Below are 21199 nucleotides of genomic sequence, written 5' to 3' on the forward strand. Positions count from 1 at the left end.
GAGATTTTGTATTCTTTAATCAATTCAGCATTGTGTAACATGAGTTATTACTGCATTATGGCTTTGTTTTTTAAAGGAGAATTTTCCAACTCTTTTGAAACTCCCCTGCATCTGCTGTCCATATCTTCATCATATTATCTTTCCACATTCTCCTTCCTGTCTCTCTTGCAGTTATTCTTTCCCTTTTTGCTCATCATTATTCCAACCTAGTTCTTCATATCTCACTTTTCTCCAGTGCCGGATGATTTTCTCCGTTCTTGGCCAGAAGTGGATGTTGTATATGAAATCTTCTCACAAATGGAGGAAATTTCCAGCCATTTAAAATAAATCCAGGAAAACAGACCTGCTGATCTGAATGTAGTTTATCTTTTGCAACAGGAGTGACTCTGTGGAATGCTCAAATATATTTCTATTCCAGAAAGTCAGTCTTCATCTATTGATGATTATAGATTGCATAAGCATAGCGCTTTTCACATGTTCCCTGATTTGCATTCCTTCTATTCAATAATTCATTCCATAGCCAATACAACACAATATCTCATTGTCAATTTTTAATATCTCTGCCTTGGTTTCAATCCATCATTCTATCTGAAATAGCAAAACCTCACTACAGTCATGCTCTGTGTTAGTTCATTTTCTGCTACTTGTAACAGAATACTTAAAACTGGATAATTTATAAAGAAAAGGAATTTGTTTATAACTTAGAGTTATGGAGACTGGAAAGTCTGAGGTGGAGAGACCATATCTGGTGAAAGCCTTCTTGCTGGTGGAACAACAGGTGGCATCACATGGTGAGGGGACTGAACATGTTAGTTCAGGTCTCTCCTCTTCTTCTTATAAAGCTACCGGTCCTGGATGTGAGGGTGAACTGTCTGTGACATCTGCCACCCCACTGATAGCCCGAGTTGATTCAGCTGATCTGACCAGCTAGGCGGGTGTCCCCTTCCTCCCTCACGACTCCATGTGTGTCCCTCCCAAAGCTGTGCTTGGTGGAAGAGGATTACCATCCCCGATAGAAGAGGACTGGTCTTCAGTCAAGGGTATGTGGGCAGCTGCGCTCCCCTGCTAGAACCTCCAAACAAGCTCTCCAGGTCCACCAGTCCCACTCCCATGATAACCCATTAATCCATTGACCCATTAATCCATGAATGGATTAATCTATTCACGAAGGAAGATACCTCATGACCCAATCACCTCTTAAATGATATGAAATGAATATACCTCATGACCCTCCTCACCTCTCAATGCTGCCACATTGGGGATTAAGTTTCAACATGAATTTTTTTTTTCTTGAGATAGAGTCTCGCTCTGTCACCCACGCTAGAGTGCAATGGTGCCATCTCACCTCACTGCAACCTCTGCCTCCTGGGTTCAAGCAATTCTCTAGCTTCAGCCTCTCCATAGCTGGGATTATAGGTGTATGCCACCACGCCTGGCTAACTTTTTGTATTTTTAGTAGAGATGGGGTTTCACCATGTTGGCCAGGCTGATATGGGACTCCTGACCTCAAGTGATCTGCCCATCTCAGCCTCTCAAAGTGCTGGGATTACAAGCGTGAGCCATGCCGCCTGGCCCTCAACATGAATTTTGCAAGAGACAAATATTCAAACCACAGCACTCTCTATCCCCTTTCTCTCTTTTATCTTTGCTTCTAGTTCTCATCATCACTTGATATTACTTTTACTTGCTTCCTGGCTCCTTCTTAGGATGTACAAGGACTTGGTCTGTTTTGTTTACTGTTATTCTCCAGTACCCAGAACAGTAACTATCCGAAAATATGTATTGACTGAATCAATGAATTGTAGTCATCTACTTCTTAGTAATACTTTGCAAATGTTTGCTTTTTAAAAAGTTATCATATAGGATGAGATAAATAGTTTTCATAAAATGCCTAACAAAGACCAAAATGATCAGCTAGAAATTGATCCCCAGCTCCATCTCTCTGTGGTAGCAAAGTTGATGCATTTTTGTTTTAGTGCTCACTTCAACCATGGCGTGTTTGTTAGGAAAGGAGCTTCCAGAAAATGTATTTAGGAAGGCAGTTCTTTCTCTTTTTCTTTTTCCTTTTCCTTTTCTTTTCTTTTCTTTCATTTATTTTTTGAGTTAGGGTCTCACTATGTCACCTGGGCTGGAGTGCAATGGCACAATCATAGCTCACTGAAGCCTTGAATTCTGGCCTCAAGCGATCCTGCTGCCTCAGCCTCCAAAGTAGCTGGGACTATAGTTTGTACCGCCATGCCCAGCTTATTACTAATGTGTGTGTGTGTGTGTGTGTGTGTGTGTGTGTGTGTGTGTGGTGATGGGGTCTCGCTTTGTTGCTCAGGCTGGTCTCAAGCTCCTGGCCTCAAGCAATCCTCCCACCTCGGCCTCCCACAGCTCTGGAATTACTAGTGTGAGCCACCATGCTCATTGGGAGGCAGTAATTTTGTTTTTATTTTTATTTTTTGAGATGGAGTGTCATTCTGTCACCCAGATTGGAGTGCAGTGGCACAGTCTCAGCTCACTGCAACATCCACCTCCAAGCAATTCTCCTGCCACAGCCTCCCTAGTAGCTGAGATTACAGGCATGAACCACTGCACCTGGCCAAGGTAGTAATTTTTAATGAACATACTCTCCTACAACTTACAAACTCATATGCTGAAACAGAAATATAAACGCATGAATTTAGCCCTACAAATGTTTTAGCATGGGTAAAAACATACATAATAATGTAAAGTAAATTGAATTGTAATTAAGGTGATTGGGGTCATTACTTTGTAACATTTAAAGGCAAAGGCTTAACACAGTGTCAATTAATTATATCAACATTTCCACTGAAACACACATATGTCCAGGAAGAAGGCGTGAATGCCCTATGGAATCTTGAAGTATTGCCCAACCAACCTGTCCCCTCAAAGGTGGACTTACTTTTAAGTTTTATTCTTTACCTTAGTCACGTCAATTTTTCATTTTGCATAATATATCCTTATTTGTTTTAATATAAAAACAATGTATTGGCTGGATGCTGTGGTTCACACTTGTAATTCCAGCACACTGGGAGGCCGAGGTGGGTGGATCACTTGAGGTCAAGAGATCAAGACCAGCCTGGCCAACATGGGGAAACCCCATCTCTACTAAAATAAAAAAATCAGCAGGGTGTGGTGGCAGGCACCTGCAATCCCAGCTACTTGGGAGGCTGAGGCAGGAGAATTGCTTGAACCTGGGAGACGGAGGTTGCAGTGAGCTGAGATCGCACCATTGCACTCCAGCCTGGGTGACAAGAGCGAAACTCTGTCTCAAAAAAACCCAACAATGTATTGAATAATATAATACAAGTCAGTTGGACACCAGAATGCATTTATCTTGAGTCTTTTATTCCTTCTGGTATATCACCACTTACTGCTAGGAATCTGTATTCCCAGTAAGAGAATTATGGAACAGTTATTCACCACATATAACAATGTTTTGATTAATGATGGACTGCATTAATAGTGGTGGTCTCATAAAATTATAATACATATTTTTACATAGCTTTCTTATATCTGGATATACAAATACCATTGACCTACAGTTGCCTACAGGATTCAGTACAGTAACATGCAGTACAGGTTTATAGCCCAGAAACAATAGGCTATACCATATGACCTAGGTATGTAGTAGGTTATAGAGCTAGATTTGTACACTCTGTGGTGTTTGCCCAATGATGAAATCACCTAAGGATACATTTCTGAGAATGTACCCCTATTGTTAAGTGACATATGACTGTATTGTTTTGTTTTGTTGAGACAGGTTCTCATTCTGTCACCCAGGTTGAAGTGCAGTCGTGTGATCTTGGCTTACTGCAATCTCTGCCTCCTGGGCTCAAGGAATCCTTTGACTTCCCACCTCTCACCTCCCAGTAACTGGGACCACAGGTGTGCACCACCATGCCTGGCTAATTTTTGTAGAGACAGGTTTTGCTAATGTTGCCCAGGCTGGTCGCAAACTCCTGGGCTCAAGCAATCCTCCCTCTTCAGCCTCCCAAAGTGCTGGGATTATAGACATGAGCCATCACACCCAGCCACACATGACTGTAGTATCAGCTTTGTGTGGCTAGGGCTTTCTGCCTCCTTATATCCCTTCTAGTACTGCACAATGCTATCACAGTGTTTTAGCATTCAAAGTTCTTCTGAATCAATGCAGTTATGAAGTCCCTGGTTTCATTAACTTTCAATATACATATCTTCTCAATTAAATTATAGAAACATTTTGGCAAGGGCCATTACTGTTTCCTTATGTCTTTCAACTGTATCCACCAAACACAACTATTACATGATCACTATTGTGTCAGGAAGGATAGGCTAGGTTCTGATGACATAAGAAACAATTCCACAACCCCAGTGCATTAACTGCATTAATACAACAAAGATTTATTCTCATTTGTTTGAAATCTACTGTGGTTCACATAACTCTCCAGGGCAGTTGTTCATTATATAATGACTCACTGTTGAACCTCACAAAGCGAGAAATAATCAGAGGTGGAGAATTGGGCACCCTCAATTAATTGCTTCTACCCTGAAGTGACATGTTGCTCTCATTTCACTGGCCAAAGCAAGTCAGATGGTCATGATGAATTTCAAATAGATGGGGAAGTACAATCCTACTCTGTGTCTAGAAAGAGGGGAATTCAGTATCAGTGAATACTAGTACTACATGCTGTTTGTATGTATGTCTGTTGACTGAATGTAATCTAACATGTCTTTATTATAATTTCTACTCTGTGTATAATTGTGTCTCTATGGTACTGTATTATTGACTCATTTGTTGTCTTAACTCTATCATACCACTTCGGATCCCACTTTTACAAACAAAATAGACAAAATACTAGTTTAAACATTTACCAGGATAAATTAATATGTAGCGCTTTCAATATAACTGTGAAACTGTCATTATCACAACTGCACCTTAATTACATCCTTTGCCTCATCACAGTAATTAAACAGATTACTAAATCTTATTCCCTCCCTATTCCCCCAATACAACGTTTAGGTTTTACTAATGATCACTTCACAGTGTGTTAATTGCCTTGATGCCAGCCAGGCACATTAAAACAAATATATTTCTTACATGACTAGAAAACACATTATGTAACACAGGAAAAAAATCTTCCAAGTGAGAAGCATTATGTATGAGATACTGAAAGGTATTGCTTCATGATTCAGATTGATTGATTTATTTAATAACCATTTCCTAGGATAACTTTCAAGGGGACATTGCAAAGAAAGTTTAGTTTATGGGAGATGAATAGTCATGTTTTCAGAAGAGAAGGTTAAGCTTCTGTTTAAAACCTCTAGTGGCATCTTGCTGACCTTGCCGTGGCCTCCTGAAACACTGCAAGTTCTGGCTGCCACCCACTTCCTACCAGCCTCATCTCACATCCATTCCTTATACCTTCAACTTCAAATTCACTGACCGGCCACCAGCAATCCTGGAATCCCAACTTTTTTTTCTATGACATTGATGTTTTGGAATATCCAGGTCAGTTGTCTTGTAGAATGTCCCATATTCTAGATCAGGTGTGGGAAAACTACAGCCTGTTTTTGTACAGCCGTAGAGCTAAGAATAGTCTTTACATATTTAAAGGGTTATAAAAAAAGAAGAGGAAGAAGAGAAGGAAGGAGGAGGTGGAGGAGTATTATGTGATGGAGACCATATATAGCAAAGCCTGAAATACTATCTATCCCTTTGCAAAATGAAGTTTTGTCATCTCTGTTCTAGATCTTTCTGTTTCCTTATGGTATCATTTAGTCGGTACCTCACTTCCTTGGATTTGGGGCAAACTGGAAATTCGGTCTACAACTGTGCTGTCTAATATGGTAGTCACTAGACACATGGATTTTGAGCCCTTGAAATGTGACTAGTTCAAACTGAAGTGTGCAGTAACGGTAAAATACAGAGCAGATTTTAAAGACAGGATAAAAAAATGTAAAATATTTTGTTAATAATTTTTATATTGATTACCATGTTGAAATACTATTTTGGATATGTTGGATTAAATAAAATGTATCATTAAAATGTCACCTGTTTCTTTTTTCAATATGGCCACTAGAAACTTTTAAATTACATATGTGGTTCATATGACATCTCTTAAACAGTACTGGTCTAGAGCCTTGATTAAAATCAGGTTAAATACTTTTGGTAAGAATACTTAATAGCTAATTTTATGTATACCTTATTGCGTCATAGCATGAAATACACATCAGTTGTGTCCCATTATTGACACTGTGGTTGGTAACTTGATTAAAGGGTGAGTGACAAGTATCTTCACTGTATAGGTACATTTTTCCCTTTGCAATTCATAATCCATTACTGCCAAGAGACTATCAGTTCCCCAGTGATGTTCATATCCTTTGGTGATACTTGCTTGAATCAGTTATTACATTGGGGGGTTGCAAAATGCTGGTTTCTATTTTTATAATTTCTTCTTAAAAATTCTTATTAACTGGCATTTCTCTCTCTTTTTTTCACTATCACAATTAACATGTGAATTTGTATTTACTCAGTATGTTATAATCGAGTGCAGTCATTATTCCTTTTGATACTAAAATTTTCCTTTTTTTTTTTCACTGCAGTGGCACCATCTTGCCTCACCGCAACCTCCACATCCCCAGTTCAAGCAATTCTCCTGCCTTAGCCTCCCAAGTGGCTGGGATTACAGGCACGCAGCATCATGCTCGGCTAATTTTTATATTTCTAGTAGAGACGGGGTTTTGCCATGTTAGCCAGACTTGTTTCGAACTCCTGATCTCAAATCATCTGCCCACCTCGGCCTCCCAAAGTGCTGGGATTACAGGCGTGAGCCACCACGCCTGGCTGGTCCTTGCTTTCGAAAACAAAAAGTCACCCAGATTAAAAAACCAAGATTAGGCTGGGGGCAGTGGCCTGTAATTCCAGCACTTTGGGCAGGGGGAGGCAGAAAGATCACGTGAGGCCAGGAGTTCAAGGTCACAGTGAGCTATGATTGTGAGACTGAATTCTAGCACAACCCTGTCTAACAAACAAACAAACAAACAAAGAAAATTGAGATGGTGGGTGTGATCAGAGTTACTGGGGTTACATTGCTTTCAGGTCCTTTTGATACACAGAACTAGATAATACATTTTAAGAAATCACGAGCCCATATTGATATTTTCAATTCCAGTTTAATGTTGTAGGAGCTTTTTTTCAACTTATTTTATTTTACATTTGTATTTCTTTCCATGTACATTTAAAACTTTTAATAAAATATGAACACATTTATTTTCTTTATCCTACAATATATAATTTCAAAATTACACCAACAATATTACAACAAACATTAACCATAATGAGTGAAGTTTAAGATCATTTTGTAGATCTTTTGTCTGCAGAGTATAACCTACTAGGGGTGTACAGTTAGAGTAACTTAAAATATTTATCCAAAGTATTGAAACATAACTTGAAATAATTATTTTATCTTAATGGTTATGCAATTCACTTCATAGATTTGTTTGTTTCTGTTTGTGGTCAATTTTCCGTTTTGCTTTTGTTTCTTTTATTTTTTGAATGTGTAAAACATTTACATGATTCAGAAGTCAAACTGCATAATAAATTAATCTCAGAGCTCTTGTCCCTATCCGCTTTCTGTCCTATCAGGTTTCCATCCCCTCTGTGGGTAACTATTTTCATCAGTTTCTTCCCGCTCCCCCTCCCCCTCCCCCCCTCCTCCTTCTCCTTCCCCTTCTTCTGACTCACTGCAGCCTCAACCTCCTGGGCTCATGCAATCCTCTCACATCAGCCTCCAGGGTAGCTGGACTACAGGCACATGCCACTGTGCCTGGCTAATTTATTCATTTTTTTTGAGGCAAGGTCTTGCTATGTTGCCCAGCCTGGTCTGAAACTCCTGGGCTCAAGCAATCCTCCTACCCTGGCCTCTCAAAGTGCTGGAATTAGAGGCAAGAGCCACCATTCCTGGCTATTTTCATTAACTTCTCGTTTATCTTTCATGTGATTTTTTTTTTTTTTTTGGCAACACTGACACATACAAATAAAATGATATGCATTGTTTTACATCTTACTTTCTCTTATTTAAAACAGTATCTTGGAAACTACTCTCTACCAATTCGTAGCAATCTTTCTTTTTGTAAAAAAATAGCTGAAGAATACTCCATTGTGTGGATGTACTAGTTTATTTCATTAGTCTCTTGCTGTTCAACATCTCTGCTATTTCCAATAATTTGCTATTACAAAAATCACACAGTAGATAACCTATGTCTATGTTGTTTTCTGTTTTGGGAAGTGTAGCTTCAGGGTAGATCCAGGGATCTCAATTTTAGAACACATCCCAAGTGATTTTGATGCACGGCCAGATTTGAGTACCACTGCTTACTATGTATGGTAAAGATGGTATCTAGAAAGCCAGAATTGTTAACTTTTTGTTTAAAAGAATGAGAAAACAATAGGTAAAGAAGATTCTTACCATCCTAAATTCCTATCTACACTATCCAATAAAATGCAATTGAACTATATGAATAGAAGCTGAACATATAGTGGCCAGGTGCAATGGCTCATGCCTGTAATCTCAGCACTTTGGGAGGCCAAGACCGGCAGATCACTTGAGTTCAGGAGTTCGAGACCAGCCTGGACACCATGGCGAAACCCTGTTTCTACAAAAAATTACAAAAAATTAGCTGGGCTTAGTGGTGTGAGCCTGTGGTCCCAGCTACTTGAGAGGCTGATATGGGAAGATCACTTGAGCCTGCTGGGAGGTCAAGGCCTCAGGGAGCTGAGACGGTGCCACTATAGACCTGACTCAAAAGAAAAAAAAAAAAAGGGGGGGGGGAGGGGGAGTTGAACACCTGTGTTGTGTGTAGTGGCTCACATCTGTAATCCTAGCACTTTGGTAGGCCGAGGCAGGAGGATAACTTGACTTTAGGAGTTCAAGACCAGCTTGAGCAACACAGTGAGACCTTGGGCGCCCCCCCCAAAAAAAAGGGAGAGAGAAAGAAGAAAAAGAAGTTTAACATCTAGAGATCTAGAGTTGATTCTTGTGCCCAAGTCATCATGTTGGTAACAAGAATATCCCATGTATATACACATAAGAGACCCAGATTTGGGAAGCCAATGGTAAGTTGAAGTTTAGATATGCTGAGTCCTAAGTAGCCAAGGGGCATCCAGTAGTGACTGACAGTGTTTAGGCAGTTGTTTGTATGGTTTGGAGATCAGATTAGGCTGAGTCATTAGCATGTAGGTGAAGGATGATTGAGGAAAGGATTATAGAGCAAGAAGATGCTTAGGATGGAGCCTTGGGGAATAACAGTACTTACGAGGCAAGCAGAGGGGTCCAAGACTGTAAATAGCCAGAAAGGAAGGAGAAAATCTGAGAAGGCAAGCTGCAAAAGCCCCGGCAGCAGAATGCTACAAGAAGAAAATACTTATCAGTATCAAATACTGCTGAGAGGTCAGGTAAAACACAGGCTGAAAAGTATCCACTGGTTTTTGAAACGAAGAGGACAGTGTGACATTTGTCAGAGGAGATTCAATGTTGTGGTGGAAACAGTAGCACGTGAATGTCAAAGGAATTCAACCTCATATAGCCAATCCTTGGAAACACTGATGTTTTGTCAGCTGCAACAGTATTTCTTTTAAAAGCAACAAAAGTGGGCATTTTTCAATTGGTACCCAAAGGAAAAAAAATCAATTTTTATATTTTCTTCTATACATTTTTCTTAAATATTTGGTGCTGGTTGTCGTTTATATATATTTAAATATAGCATAAGGTGCTTTTGGATTTAGTAAATAGTGTATGTTTAGTTATTTCAGGATTATTATTAAGAGAATAATCCCAAAATAAACAGTATCAATACAGTAATGTAGTAATGTATTTATGGTATTTCTTAAAGAGTACCAAGACTTTCAAGTACCATCCCCATCAAGTAAGAGAATCATAGCCTCATAATAGTTTTTAAAACCACGTTCCTTTCTCTTCTATTTCCCTTCCCCTATTCCTGTCTATACTCTGGGCTGCAAAGACACTTTTACCCCACTGTCAGCAGGTAGCAGCCCAGCTTAAATAAGTTTGGGAGACCAGGGTATACTCACAGAGGAAAGGATAAAAATAACTTTGAATGTCATCTAATCCAGTGGTGTCCAAACCTAGCTGAGCAACAAAATGGACAGCCCGGAATGTACATTAAAAATACAGAATTCTAGGTCCCTGCCCTAGATCCGATTCCAGAAGGGCATCTGCTATACTTTCGTTTTGGGGAGGTTGGGGTAGGGCTTGCTTTTCCGGGTTCTTCAAGCTCAGCAGAAGTGGACTTTCTCCGCGTTCTCTCTCCGCAGGAGATGCCGTGCACTGGCGGTCGGCAGGTGCCACGCCTGTCACTCCCCAGCACTGATCTCGTCCCAGAACCTTCCTGATCCTCACCACGCGGCTCCAGGCTCCGAAATGAGCGGAAGCCCCGCCCATCTCCCCGCCCCTCGCTCTCCCTTCCCCGCCCCTTAGCCCTCCTGGCCCCGCCCCTTCCACATGCCCTCCCCTCGGCAATTCCTGGAAACTTGGGGCGGAGCTTCGCTGCAGCCCAGGCTTTATGTACGCTGGCGGCCGCCAGGCCGTTCCCGGAAGTTGATGGTCTTACAGTCGTGGAACTGATTGGCTGATGATGACCACGCAGTTATCCAGGCTTTTCCCGAGTTGTTTGGGTTGAGTTCAGGAGAAGCATGGCCAGGTCGAGTCGGTACCTGCGCCAACTTCAGGGACCTCTGCTCCCACCCAGGGATCTGGTGGAGGAGGACGACGACTACCTAAACGACGACGTGGAGGAGGATGAAGACTCCGTGTTCGTCGACGCTGAGGAGCTCTGCAGTGGGGGCGTAAAGGCTGGCAGCCTCCCCAGGTGCCTCCGCGGTGAGGAAGCCCCCTGCCGGGGGGATGGGGTTGGAGGGTCCAACGTAGCGCTTCTCATTCTGGCTTTGGCCTGAGCAAGACACCCAGTCGTGCTAACAGATTTAGCTTCTCAGTGGTCTAGCTGCTTCATCCTACTAAGGGTAAAATTGTAACTATGATAATAGCAGTGACTAACTGGACACATACTATGTTTTTTTTTTTTTTTTTTTGAGCAGCATCAAGGTTTATTGCAAAGAGCGAAAGAACAAAGCTTCCACAATGTGGAAGGGGACCCGGGCGGGTTGCCCTTTTTTTTTTTTTTTTTTTTTTTTAATTATTCTCATTTTAATATTCGTCCTTCCAGGTAGTTTTACACTTGAGGAAACAGTGGATGTTGAGTCTCTATTTCTACCCAGAATCGGAACTTTTATTTTTCTTTCTGACCACTTATCCTCAAGTTCTATAGAATGAGAACTTGTAACTATTATCCTATATTGCCTGGAGTCAAATACTTGGAAAAACAAAACAGGCTGGGCGCGGTGGCTCACGCACTTTGGGAGGCCGAGGCAGATGGATCACTTGAGGTTAGGAGTTGGAGACCAGCCTGACCAACATGATGAAACCTGTCTCTACTAAAAACGACAACAACAACAAAATTACAAAATTAGCCGGGCGTGATGTCGCACACCTGTAATCCCAGCTACTTGGGAGGCTGAGGCAGGAGAATTGCTTGAACCCAGGAGGTAGAGGTTGCAGTGAGCTGAGATCGCACCATTGCACTCCGGCCTGGGCAACAAGAACGAAACTCCATCTCAAAAAAAAAAAAAAATGAAAAGAAAAAGAAAAACAAAACACAAGGAACACCTCAGTGCACAGATGATTATTAACTGGTGTTAGTAACCTTATGGTTCGGGTAAACCTTGTATAAGTAGTTTCCTGCGCTATAAGGTAGTTTGCTGTGCTGTAAGTTATACCTGTTATGTGTACTTTGTGACTGATTCTTAAAATATTTTAATGTGCCCACCAGTGCTGTTCAGTAGAACTTTCCATGATGATGGCAGTGTTTTATATCTGCACTGTCTGGTATAATAGCCACTAGCCGTATGTAGCTGTTTAGAACTTGAAATACAGCTAGTGTAACTGAGGAGAGAAATTTTAAGTTTTATTTCATTTTAATTTGAATAGCCACATGTAGGTGGACAGCGCAGATTTAGGCAGAAAAGTTTCAAGTATTTGTGGAGGGCTTAGTCATTCATTCTAAAGTATCATCAACTGGCTAGCATGTTTGGTGCTGGGAAAACCTAGAGAAATAAAATAACGAGGTTGCAGTCTTAATGAAGCTTACCCTCTAGTGTATTAAACAAACATTCTTTAATCACAGAAGTAACTATAATGTTACTAAATGCTTAGAAGGAATGCTAAATAGTGTTTTGAGACGTTTTATACATGAGATTCAGGGAAGACTTTTCTAAGTAAGTGATAGTTAAGCTGAGGTCTGTAGTAAATGTAGTAAACAGTAAAGGGGAGATCAGTTAAGGCAAATGGAATAACCTGAGTGAAGGGCCATGGCATTTTAAAGAAACTGCGTGAAGGCCAGTATTGGCTGAAGTCAGAGTAGCAGAGAGGGTACTGATTTAGAAGAGGAACAGCAGACACCTGCTATGTACTGTGCTTGCGTTTTGGAATACAAAGACAAACGAAACAGTGTCCTGTTTTAGTATTTACAGTGTAGTACCGGGAGACAGAAAAAGAGGTAGGCAGAATGCAGTGTTACAGGCACCCTAACAGACATCTTTAGAGAGTGCTGTAGGGAGATTAAAGATAGTGGTAAGTTTGATAAAACTTTGAGGAAACGATTTCTAAATAATCTCCAGAGTTAACTTTTGTGGGTTTTTGTTTGTTTGTTTTTTTTTTTTTTTTTTTTTTTTTAGCTTCAATTCATGATGAAAACACACAAGAGACATTTAAAGTGTTTGGACGTTTTCCGATAACAGGTGCTTGGTGGAGAGTGAAGGTACAAGTAAAGCCTGTGGTGGGGTCAAGGAGCTATCAATATCAAGTTCAAGGATCTCCATCTTACTTTTTGCAATCTGATATGTCTCCACCAAATCAAAAACATATCTGTGCTCTCTTTCTTAAAGAGTGTGAGGTCTCCAGTGATGTTGTTGATAAATTTTTAACATGGGTAAAGGAGGTATCAAACTATGAAAACCTAAACTTTGAAAATCTTAGGGAAACACTAAGAACTTTCCACAAGGAAACTGGAAGGAAAGATCAAAAGCAGCCAGCACAGAATGGTCAGGAAGAGTTGTTCCCAGACAATGAGATGAGTCTTCCTCTGGAAAACACAAGTAAGTGTGATTTTTATCATCAAGTTTCAGTGTAATTGACATACTTAATAGTTATCTGCAGTGTTTAAAATGTTACCACTAGCATAGTATTCTTTTTAAAAATCTATTTGGTGAAAAATGTGTTTATGTTGCTTTTGGAGTATGCCATTGACATTTCCGGTTTCTCATCTGTAACATGAAGGGATTATATGAGCTGATCTTTAAAATCTTTCCGTTTTCTTTCCACCTCTAAAATTGTGATTTTTATCTCTCTTTCTAACTTTTGTACTCACAGAGATTACCTTGAATCATTAATGAAAAAAAATTCAGTTGCTGGCCAGGTGTGGTAGCTGCTCACGTCTGTAATCCCACTTGGGGAGGCTGAGGCAGGAGGATCACTTGAGCACAGGAGATCAAGACTAGCCTGAGCAATGTAGTGAGACCTTGTCTCTACAAAAAATTTAAAAAAAATTAGGTGTGGTGACACATACCTGTAGTCCCAGCTACTTGGGAGGCTGAGGCAGGAGGATCACTTGAGCCCAGGAAATGGAGGCTGCAGTGAGCCATGATTGCACCACTGTACTCCAGCCTAGGTGACAGAGTGAGACACTGTCTCAGTTAAAAAAAAAAAAAAAAATCAGTTGTAAATTATTCTGTTTAAAGAGGTAGAGAAGAACAACAAGGATATGAATAATACATTTAGGAACTACTTCAGTCCAAAATGGTTTCAAATAATTTTTTTTTTTTTTTTTTTTTTTTGAGACGGAGTCTCGCTCTGTCGCCCAGGCTGGAGTGCAGTGGCGCAATCTCGGCTCACTGCAAGCTCCGCCTCCCGGGTTCACGCCATTCTCCTGCCTCAGCCTCTCCGAGTAGCTGGGACTACAGGCGCCCGCCACCACGCCTGGCTAATTTTTTGTATTTTTAGTAGAGATGGGGTTTCACCGTGGTCTCGATCTCCTGACCTCGTGATCCGCCCGCCTCGGCCTCCCAAAGTGCTGGGATTACAAGCGTGAGCCACCGCGCCCGGCCCAAATAATTTTTAATATGATTTGTTATCTGGGCATTCATATATATGGAATATTTCATTTCCTAATGTATCAAATAAATTTGATGGTACATCAATGAATGACTTCAATGACAAAAGATTATGATTATAGAAAATGATTATAAAGGTTACTATGTAAATTATTTATTTTATATCCTTAGCTTTAAGTTTTATCTTTATATAATTGAGTCAGAATTTTTGTTCTGTTATAGTGCAGACAGTAGGAAACAAAAGGCTAAGAAATCATTTAAGCGTTTAAAGAACATAAATTTTGGTGTTAAACACAATGAAAACCATCTCAGTACAAAAGCAATTGTCATAATATGATCAAAATTTTCTTACTGGTTAAGGCAAATGTACTAATCTGTCTTTGACTTGGGTTTCTTGAATTGGTTGTGCAAAATGAGAAAGTACTTCAAATCAGTCATTCTTTGGGTTCATTTATGTTTTACTTTGTTCCTTTCTGATATCTTCTAGTTCCATTTAGAAATGTAACGATAGCTTTGCAGTTTCCGAAAATAATGGAATTCCTTCCAGTTCTTCTGCCTCGACACTTTAAATGGATCATAGAGTCAGGTTCTAAAGAGATGTTGAAAGAGATAGAAGAGATTTTAGGTACACATCCGTGGAAACTTGGATTTAGTAAAGTAAGTAAAACATTTGCTCAGCGTATAGTAATCTTGTTTAAGGCATGGTTTCAGATTTGGCAATTTTCCTTTCTCTTTCAAAGGAAAAAAATTTGTGTGAACCCCAGTACTGATTTATTTTTATTCAAATGTTGCAACTGTACATAAGCTTCTTATGGCCATAGCATAAGAAACTATAGCATAAGAACATTTTATGAGTTGTTATGCAACTTATAAAGTTGCATAAATTTGTAAATGAAAAAAATTGATGACATTCAAATTATCGGTATTAATTTAGTTATGTAATTTAATGTGACAAATGTCCTGTAACTAAATTGTCATTTGCAACTTGAATATAGATCTCATTGAGGTCAAAAGCTCTTACAAATTCGGCAAGTCCATTCTGCTGTGCAACTCAATTTCCCACTTCCAGTTTGAACTATTGACAATTTTCATTATTCATGTGGTATATCATGATGTCATTTGATTTTTATTTTGTACACTAACATCATTTACAAATGAATCCACTTCTGTTCTTTTTATTAGAGATTATGAGTAGTAAAGGGGCACACTGAGGCTCCAGTGGTATTGGAAACCAAATGTGGTACTTAATCTTGGTAGTTCTTGGTTATAAGGTGGTTTTGCAAAGAAAAATACAATTGAGAAACTCTGAGAAAATTCTTGGAACCTCAAGAATGTTTGCAGATGCTGAGTTTGGGAAATACTGGAATAAGGAATTTTTCCCTTACATAAAATGTCTATAAATTCAGTATGCTTTTAAAGGTGAGATTCTGGAACATGAGATTATTATATATATTTATTCAGTGGAGAAGAGTGGAAGAGCAATGATATGTAAAAGGCAGATAATAATGGTTTACCTTTTTGTTTAAAAAAACCCTGTAAAATCCGATGTTCTTTATAGAGATATTAAGAAGGGAAGATCTTTTTTTAGCTCTTTTAGAGGTCTTTAGAGCCTGTTCACATTTCAAGAATAAATTATAGAACATTTTATTATTAACAATACACATTGTGTTAGGCTAATATAATTGAGTAAACATTTATTGAGACCTTACCAGTGTAGAATGGAGATGCGATCAGGCCTTTATTCTCACTCTTGCTAGGCTCACCATCTTCCTGGTGAAGCACAGACTTTGCGTTTTTCTTTGTGGTCGAGTGAGTTTGAGGTTATGTCTATCAAGATCCTAGGGCCAGCCTTCTTCCCTCCCTGCCACTATCCCTTTCTCTCTACCTCCCCTTTTCTTTTCTTTTTTTTTTTCCACCCAGGCTGGAGTGCAATGGTGTGATCTCTGCTCACTGCAGTCTCCACCTCCCGGGTTCAAGCGATTCTCCTGCGTCAGCTCCTGAATAGCTGGGATTACAGGCATGTGCCACCACACCCAGCTAATTTTTGTATTTTTAGTAGGGACAGGGTTTCACCATGTTGGCCAGGCTGGTCTTGAACTCCTGTCCTCAAGTGACCTGCCCACCTTGGCCTCCCAGAGTGCTGGGATTACAGGCATGAGCTACTGCACCTGGTCTTCTACCTCCTCTAAAAAAAAAAAAAAGAAGAAAAAATTAAAGCATTACATATCAGCTTCTGTATTTTCTGCCTTCTGGATTAAGTGAACCCCTGTTTAAGGAGCTGTTGAAGTCCCAGATTCTCTCCCCATTGTGGGCATTAAGTGATTACTGCTTCCCACCTAGCAAGAGGATAGAGGTTTCTCTTGCCTGATGCCATTCAACTGAGAGCATCCAAGCTTGGGGATACCAGGTGAGGATAAGGCAGAGATTATCTGGTGGTGACTCAGGTTTTTCATTAGGGAACATTCCCCGCCTCCCCTCATGTCCGGATCTGGAAGTGTTTTCTCCTGTCCAATCACTCTTCTCAGAGAAGAATCATACATGGAGAGTTTAAGCCTGGTTGCAGCATTCTGGGACTCATGAGCAAAGGAGGCCTGAGGTCCCACCATTCAGCATGTAAACCACTATCCAAGTATTGTATTAGTTTGCTGGGGCTGCCAGAACAAGTACTGCTGACTGGAAGGCTTAAACAACAGAAATTTTTTGTCTTACAGTTCTGGAGGCTACAGGTCTGAGATCAAGGTGTGGACAGGGTTGATTTCTTCCAAGGCTTCTCTCCTTGGCTTGTAGATGGTCATTATCTCTCATTATTTCTTCACATGGCCTTCCTTCTTTGCCAGTCTGTGTCCTAATCTCTTCTTCTTATAAGAATACCAGCCATATTAGAGTAGGGCCCATCCTGAGGACCTCATCAATGAGGTGAATGGTCCCATTTAACCTTAATTACCTCTTTAAAACCCTGTCTCCAAATATAGTCACATTCTGAGGATATTGGGGGTTAGGACATCAACATATGAATTTTGGGGGGGACACAGTTCAGCCCATAAAAGGTATGGAGGGCTCAGGAGTGATGTCTCCATTAAGAAAAAATGGAGCCGATAGATGATGTGCTCAGTAGATTATAGTGAAGGGAGTTCTGTATCTCTTCTGTAGAGTTTAGGCAGAATTGTTGATAGACACATAGAAAACTGCACAAGCCAAGAAAATGAGGCAGATGTTAACTTCATGATACACACTGAGTTCAACAGAAAATGTAACAGAGTACATCCTGTCACTCAGCTGTGAATCCTATTTGCATAAGCATAATAAATACCTATTTAACCAAAATTGAACAAAATGTATACTATAACATTTTTCAAATATAGAAACCAAAGAAACACCTGTGGAGGTAATGGTATATAATAGAGTGACCTTCCATAGAGATAGACTTTCCATAGTAAGGAGTTAATAATAATAAATATCTAAAATCTTTTAAAAATCAAGGAAAAATATCTATAGTACTTAGAAATATGGAAGTAAATTCTGGAAGAAATAACTACAGTGTTGGAGATGTTACCTTTAGAAGGCATGAGAAGGGATAAGGAAAGGATTCATATTTTTTGTGATAAGCCTTATAGTGTTATTTCACTTTTAAAACTGTGTGTGTTAGTGTGATAAAATATAATTTTTATTTAAAAATTATATAGATCTCTAATTACGGTGCAGCCAGTTGGAAAATTAGTGATGTTCTATGGTATTTTCTGTAAATTTTGTTGAAGTTCATGTCTTCTGGGATTTAAAAAATTATTAATAAAGAACATATTCATAAACACTTATGATGTTTATAAACCAACCTGAACTTTATTTCTTAAAGATAACCTACAGAGAGTGGAAACTGTTGCGATGTGAGGCAAGTTGGATAGCATTTTGTCAGTGTGAGTCTCTTCTCCAGCTGATGACTGATTTGGAGAAGAATGCATTAATAATGTATTCCAGACTGAAGCAGATATGTAGAGAACATGGGCACACATATGTTGAAGTGAATGACTTAACTTTGAGATTGTCAGATCATATGTCATTTCATGCTGCTTCGGAGTCTCTGAAGTTTTTGAAGGATATTGGTGTGGTGACATATGAGAAGTCCTGTGTCTTCCCTTATGACCTTTACCACGCTGAAAGAGCCATCGCCTTTTCAATTTGTGACCTGATGAAGAGACCTCCTTGGCATTTATGTGTCGATGTCGAAAAGGTGCTTGCCTCTATTCACACCACAAAACCTGAGAATTCAAGTGATGATGCATTGAATGAGAGCAAACCTGATGAAGCAAGATTAGAAAATCTTGTGGATGTTGTGGACACACAGGACAGTGGTGACCATATTTGGACTAATGGTGAAAATGAAATTAATGCAGAAATAAGTGAAGTTCAGCTGGATCAGGATCAGGTTGAAGTTCCACTGGATCAGGATCAGGTGGCTGCTTTGGAAATGATTTGCTTCAATCCTGTGACAGTCATAAGTGGGAAAGGTGGATGTGGGAAGACCACAATCGTTAGCCATCTTTTTAAGCATATAGAGCAGTTAGAAGAAAGAGAAGTAAAAAAAGCCTGTGAAGATTTTGAACAAGACCAGAATGCTTCAGAAGAATGGATTACCTTTACTGAGCAAAGTCAACTAGAGGCGGGCAAGGCTATAGAAGTTTTGCTCACAGCACCTACAGGGAAAGCAGCTGGCTTACTAAGACAGAAAACTGGTCTTCATGCCTACACACTGTGTCAGGTAAAACCTTTGACATTTCATCTGTAGATAAAACATTTGTCGGCTGGGCGCAGTGTCTTACGCCTGTAATCCCAGAACTTTTGGGAGGCTGAGGCAGGCAGATCACAAGGTCAGGAGATGAAGACCATCCTGGCTAACATGGTGGAACCCTGTCTCTACTAAAAATACAAAAAATTAGCCAGGCATAGTGGCATGCACCTGTAGTCCCAGCTACTCGGGAGGCTGAGTCAGGATAATCGTTTGAACCCAGGAAGCAGAGGTTGCAGTGAACTTAGGTTGCACCACTGCACTCCAGCCTGGGCAACAGAGTGAGACTCCATCTCAAAAAACAAACGAACAAAAAAATTTACCTTAAAGACAAACTTATTTCTTAAAGCAATCAGTAGGAATTTATTGAATGTTTCCTGGGTCCCTGTCTTGCAGTAACTAATCATTTAGATCAATGCTTTTCAAAGCAGCAGTCTGTAAATTGTTACCAGTTTGCAGGAGAAAGGAGCTAATGGTAGAAGTAAATCAGTGCACTGCTTCCTTCATTGAGAAAGTCTTATGAAAAAAAAAAAAAAACCTATCGGGCCCAGTGCTGTGGTTCCTGTCTGTAATCCCAGCACTTTGGGAGGCCGAGGTGGGGAGAACACTTGAGCTCAGGAGTTTGAGACTTGCCTGGGCAACATAGTGAGACCCCCATCTCTACAAACAATTAAAAAATTAGGTGGGCATGGTGGCATGCACCTGTAGTTCTAGCTACTCAGGAGGCTGAGGTGAGAGGATTGTTTGAGGCTGTGAGGTCGAAGCTGCAGTGAGCCGTGTTTAGACCACTGCACTCCAGCCTGGGTGACAAAGTAAGACCCTGTGTAAAAACAACAACAAAAAATCAGTCCCACTAGAGTGTAGGCGTAATGATATACTTAGTTTAGATCCTGGTACAATATCTGTTTCTCATGGGGGCTGGTTACAAACATGTCACAGTCCATAGACCACATTTTGAGTAACATTGGAAATGGAAGTAAAAGGCTTATATTTTGTAGGATGAAAGTGAGGACTTTGCTCATCTGGAAATAAGTCTTTATTTCTTCCACCTAGAACAGTGCCTGACAAATAGTAGTCACATAATAAAAATTTCAAATAAATTAACATTCTTGAAAAAAATAGTATTGGCTATAATTAAGAATCCTGGGCCGGGCGTGGTGGCTCACGCTTGTAATCCCAGCACTTTGGGAGGCCGAGGCGGGCGGATCACGAGGTCAGGAGATCGAGACCACGGTGAAACCCCGTCTCTACTAAAAATACAAAAAAAATTAGCCAGGCGTGGTGGCGGGCGCCTGTAGTCCCAGCTACTCAGAGAGGCTGAGACAGGAGAATGGCGTGAACTCGGGAGGCGGAGCTTGCAGTGAGCCGAGATTGCGCCACTGCACTCCAGCCTGGGCGACAGAGCGAGACTCCGTCTCAAAAAAAAAAAAAAAAAAGAATCCTGGAGTTTAAGCTTGTAAAGTGTTGGAGAGGTTCCTCTAGCCCTAGCCCTGACCTGCCATTTTTTAGATAAAGAAACTTGGTAGTTGGAAGATTTCTGAAGAAGGTAATCATTGAATTGGACTCCAAAGAACATGGAGACTCAGGTGAGGAGAAGGACATTGGACTTAGGGGAAAGGCCTTTGCAAAGGCATCGAGGAATATGATCATAGTGTGCCTGGAGGGTTTTGAGGTGACTTCATTGACTGGAATGAAGCCTGTGTCTGACAGAATAGTGGAAGTTAAACTTGGGTTAGACAGTGAATTCGAGCTTTAAAGTTAGTATTTTGACTTATCTCATTACATCCTTGATAAAGTGATGTTATCTCCACATTTACAGAAAAGCCAGTCGAAGTGTGGGGATGTTAAACATTTTGCCCAAGATCTCAGTTAGGTGTAGAACTGGGACTTGAATGGAGATTTCTGGCTTTCCAGCTTGTTGTTCTTTCCATGGTGTCATTATTTCCTCATTTATTACAGATGCTGCACACTAACAATGAAACTCGAACTTGATCGCCTAGGGAGCCATTTAGGTTCCTAAGCAAGAGAGTGAAAGAAGTTTTAAGGAAGATAATATAGAGTCATAGAGCCATGAACCACTTATATCTTGCCTATTACCTTTATTTATCACATGAATGAATGGAGACGTAGAGATGTTCAGTGTAGCTTATCGGTGGAAGAATTTTCTGATCAGTTTATGATTTTTTTTT

At 40.2% G+C, this 21199-nt stretch overlaps 1 protein-coding gene across 1 annotated transcript in view; it reads left to right on the forward strand.

Annotated features, from left to right (window-relative positions):
- Positions 1–7994: 7994 nt before the first annotated feature.
- Positions 7995–21199, forward strand: part of HELB (DNA helicase B) — a 47259-nt gene continuing 34054 nt past the window's right edge. Inside the window, 4 exon segments of the mRNA XM_055238456.2 lie at positions 7995–10886; positions 12797–13216; positions 14718–14887; positions 18081–18983. Coding sequence (XP_055094431.1) covers positions 10700–10886; positions 12797–13216; positions 14718–14887; positions 18081–18983 — 1680 coding nt within the window. The 5' untranslated portion in view covers positions 7995–10699.

The sequence above is a fragment of the Symphalangus syndactylus genome, chromosome 13, assembly GCF_028878055.3.
Source record: "Symphalangus syndactylus isolate Jambi chromosome 13, NHGRI_mSymSyn1-v2.1_pri, whole genome shotgun sequence".
Classification (NCBI taxonomy): domain Eukaryota; kingdom Metazoa; phylum Chordata; class Mammalia; order Primates; family Hylobatidae; genus Symphalangus; species Symphalangus syndactylus.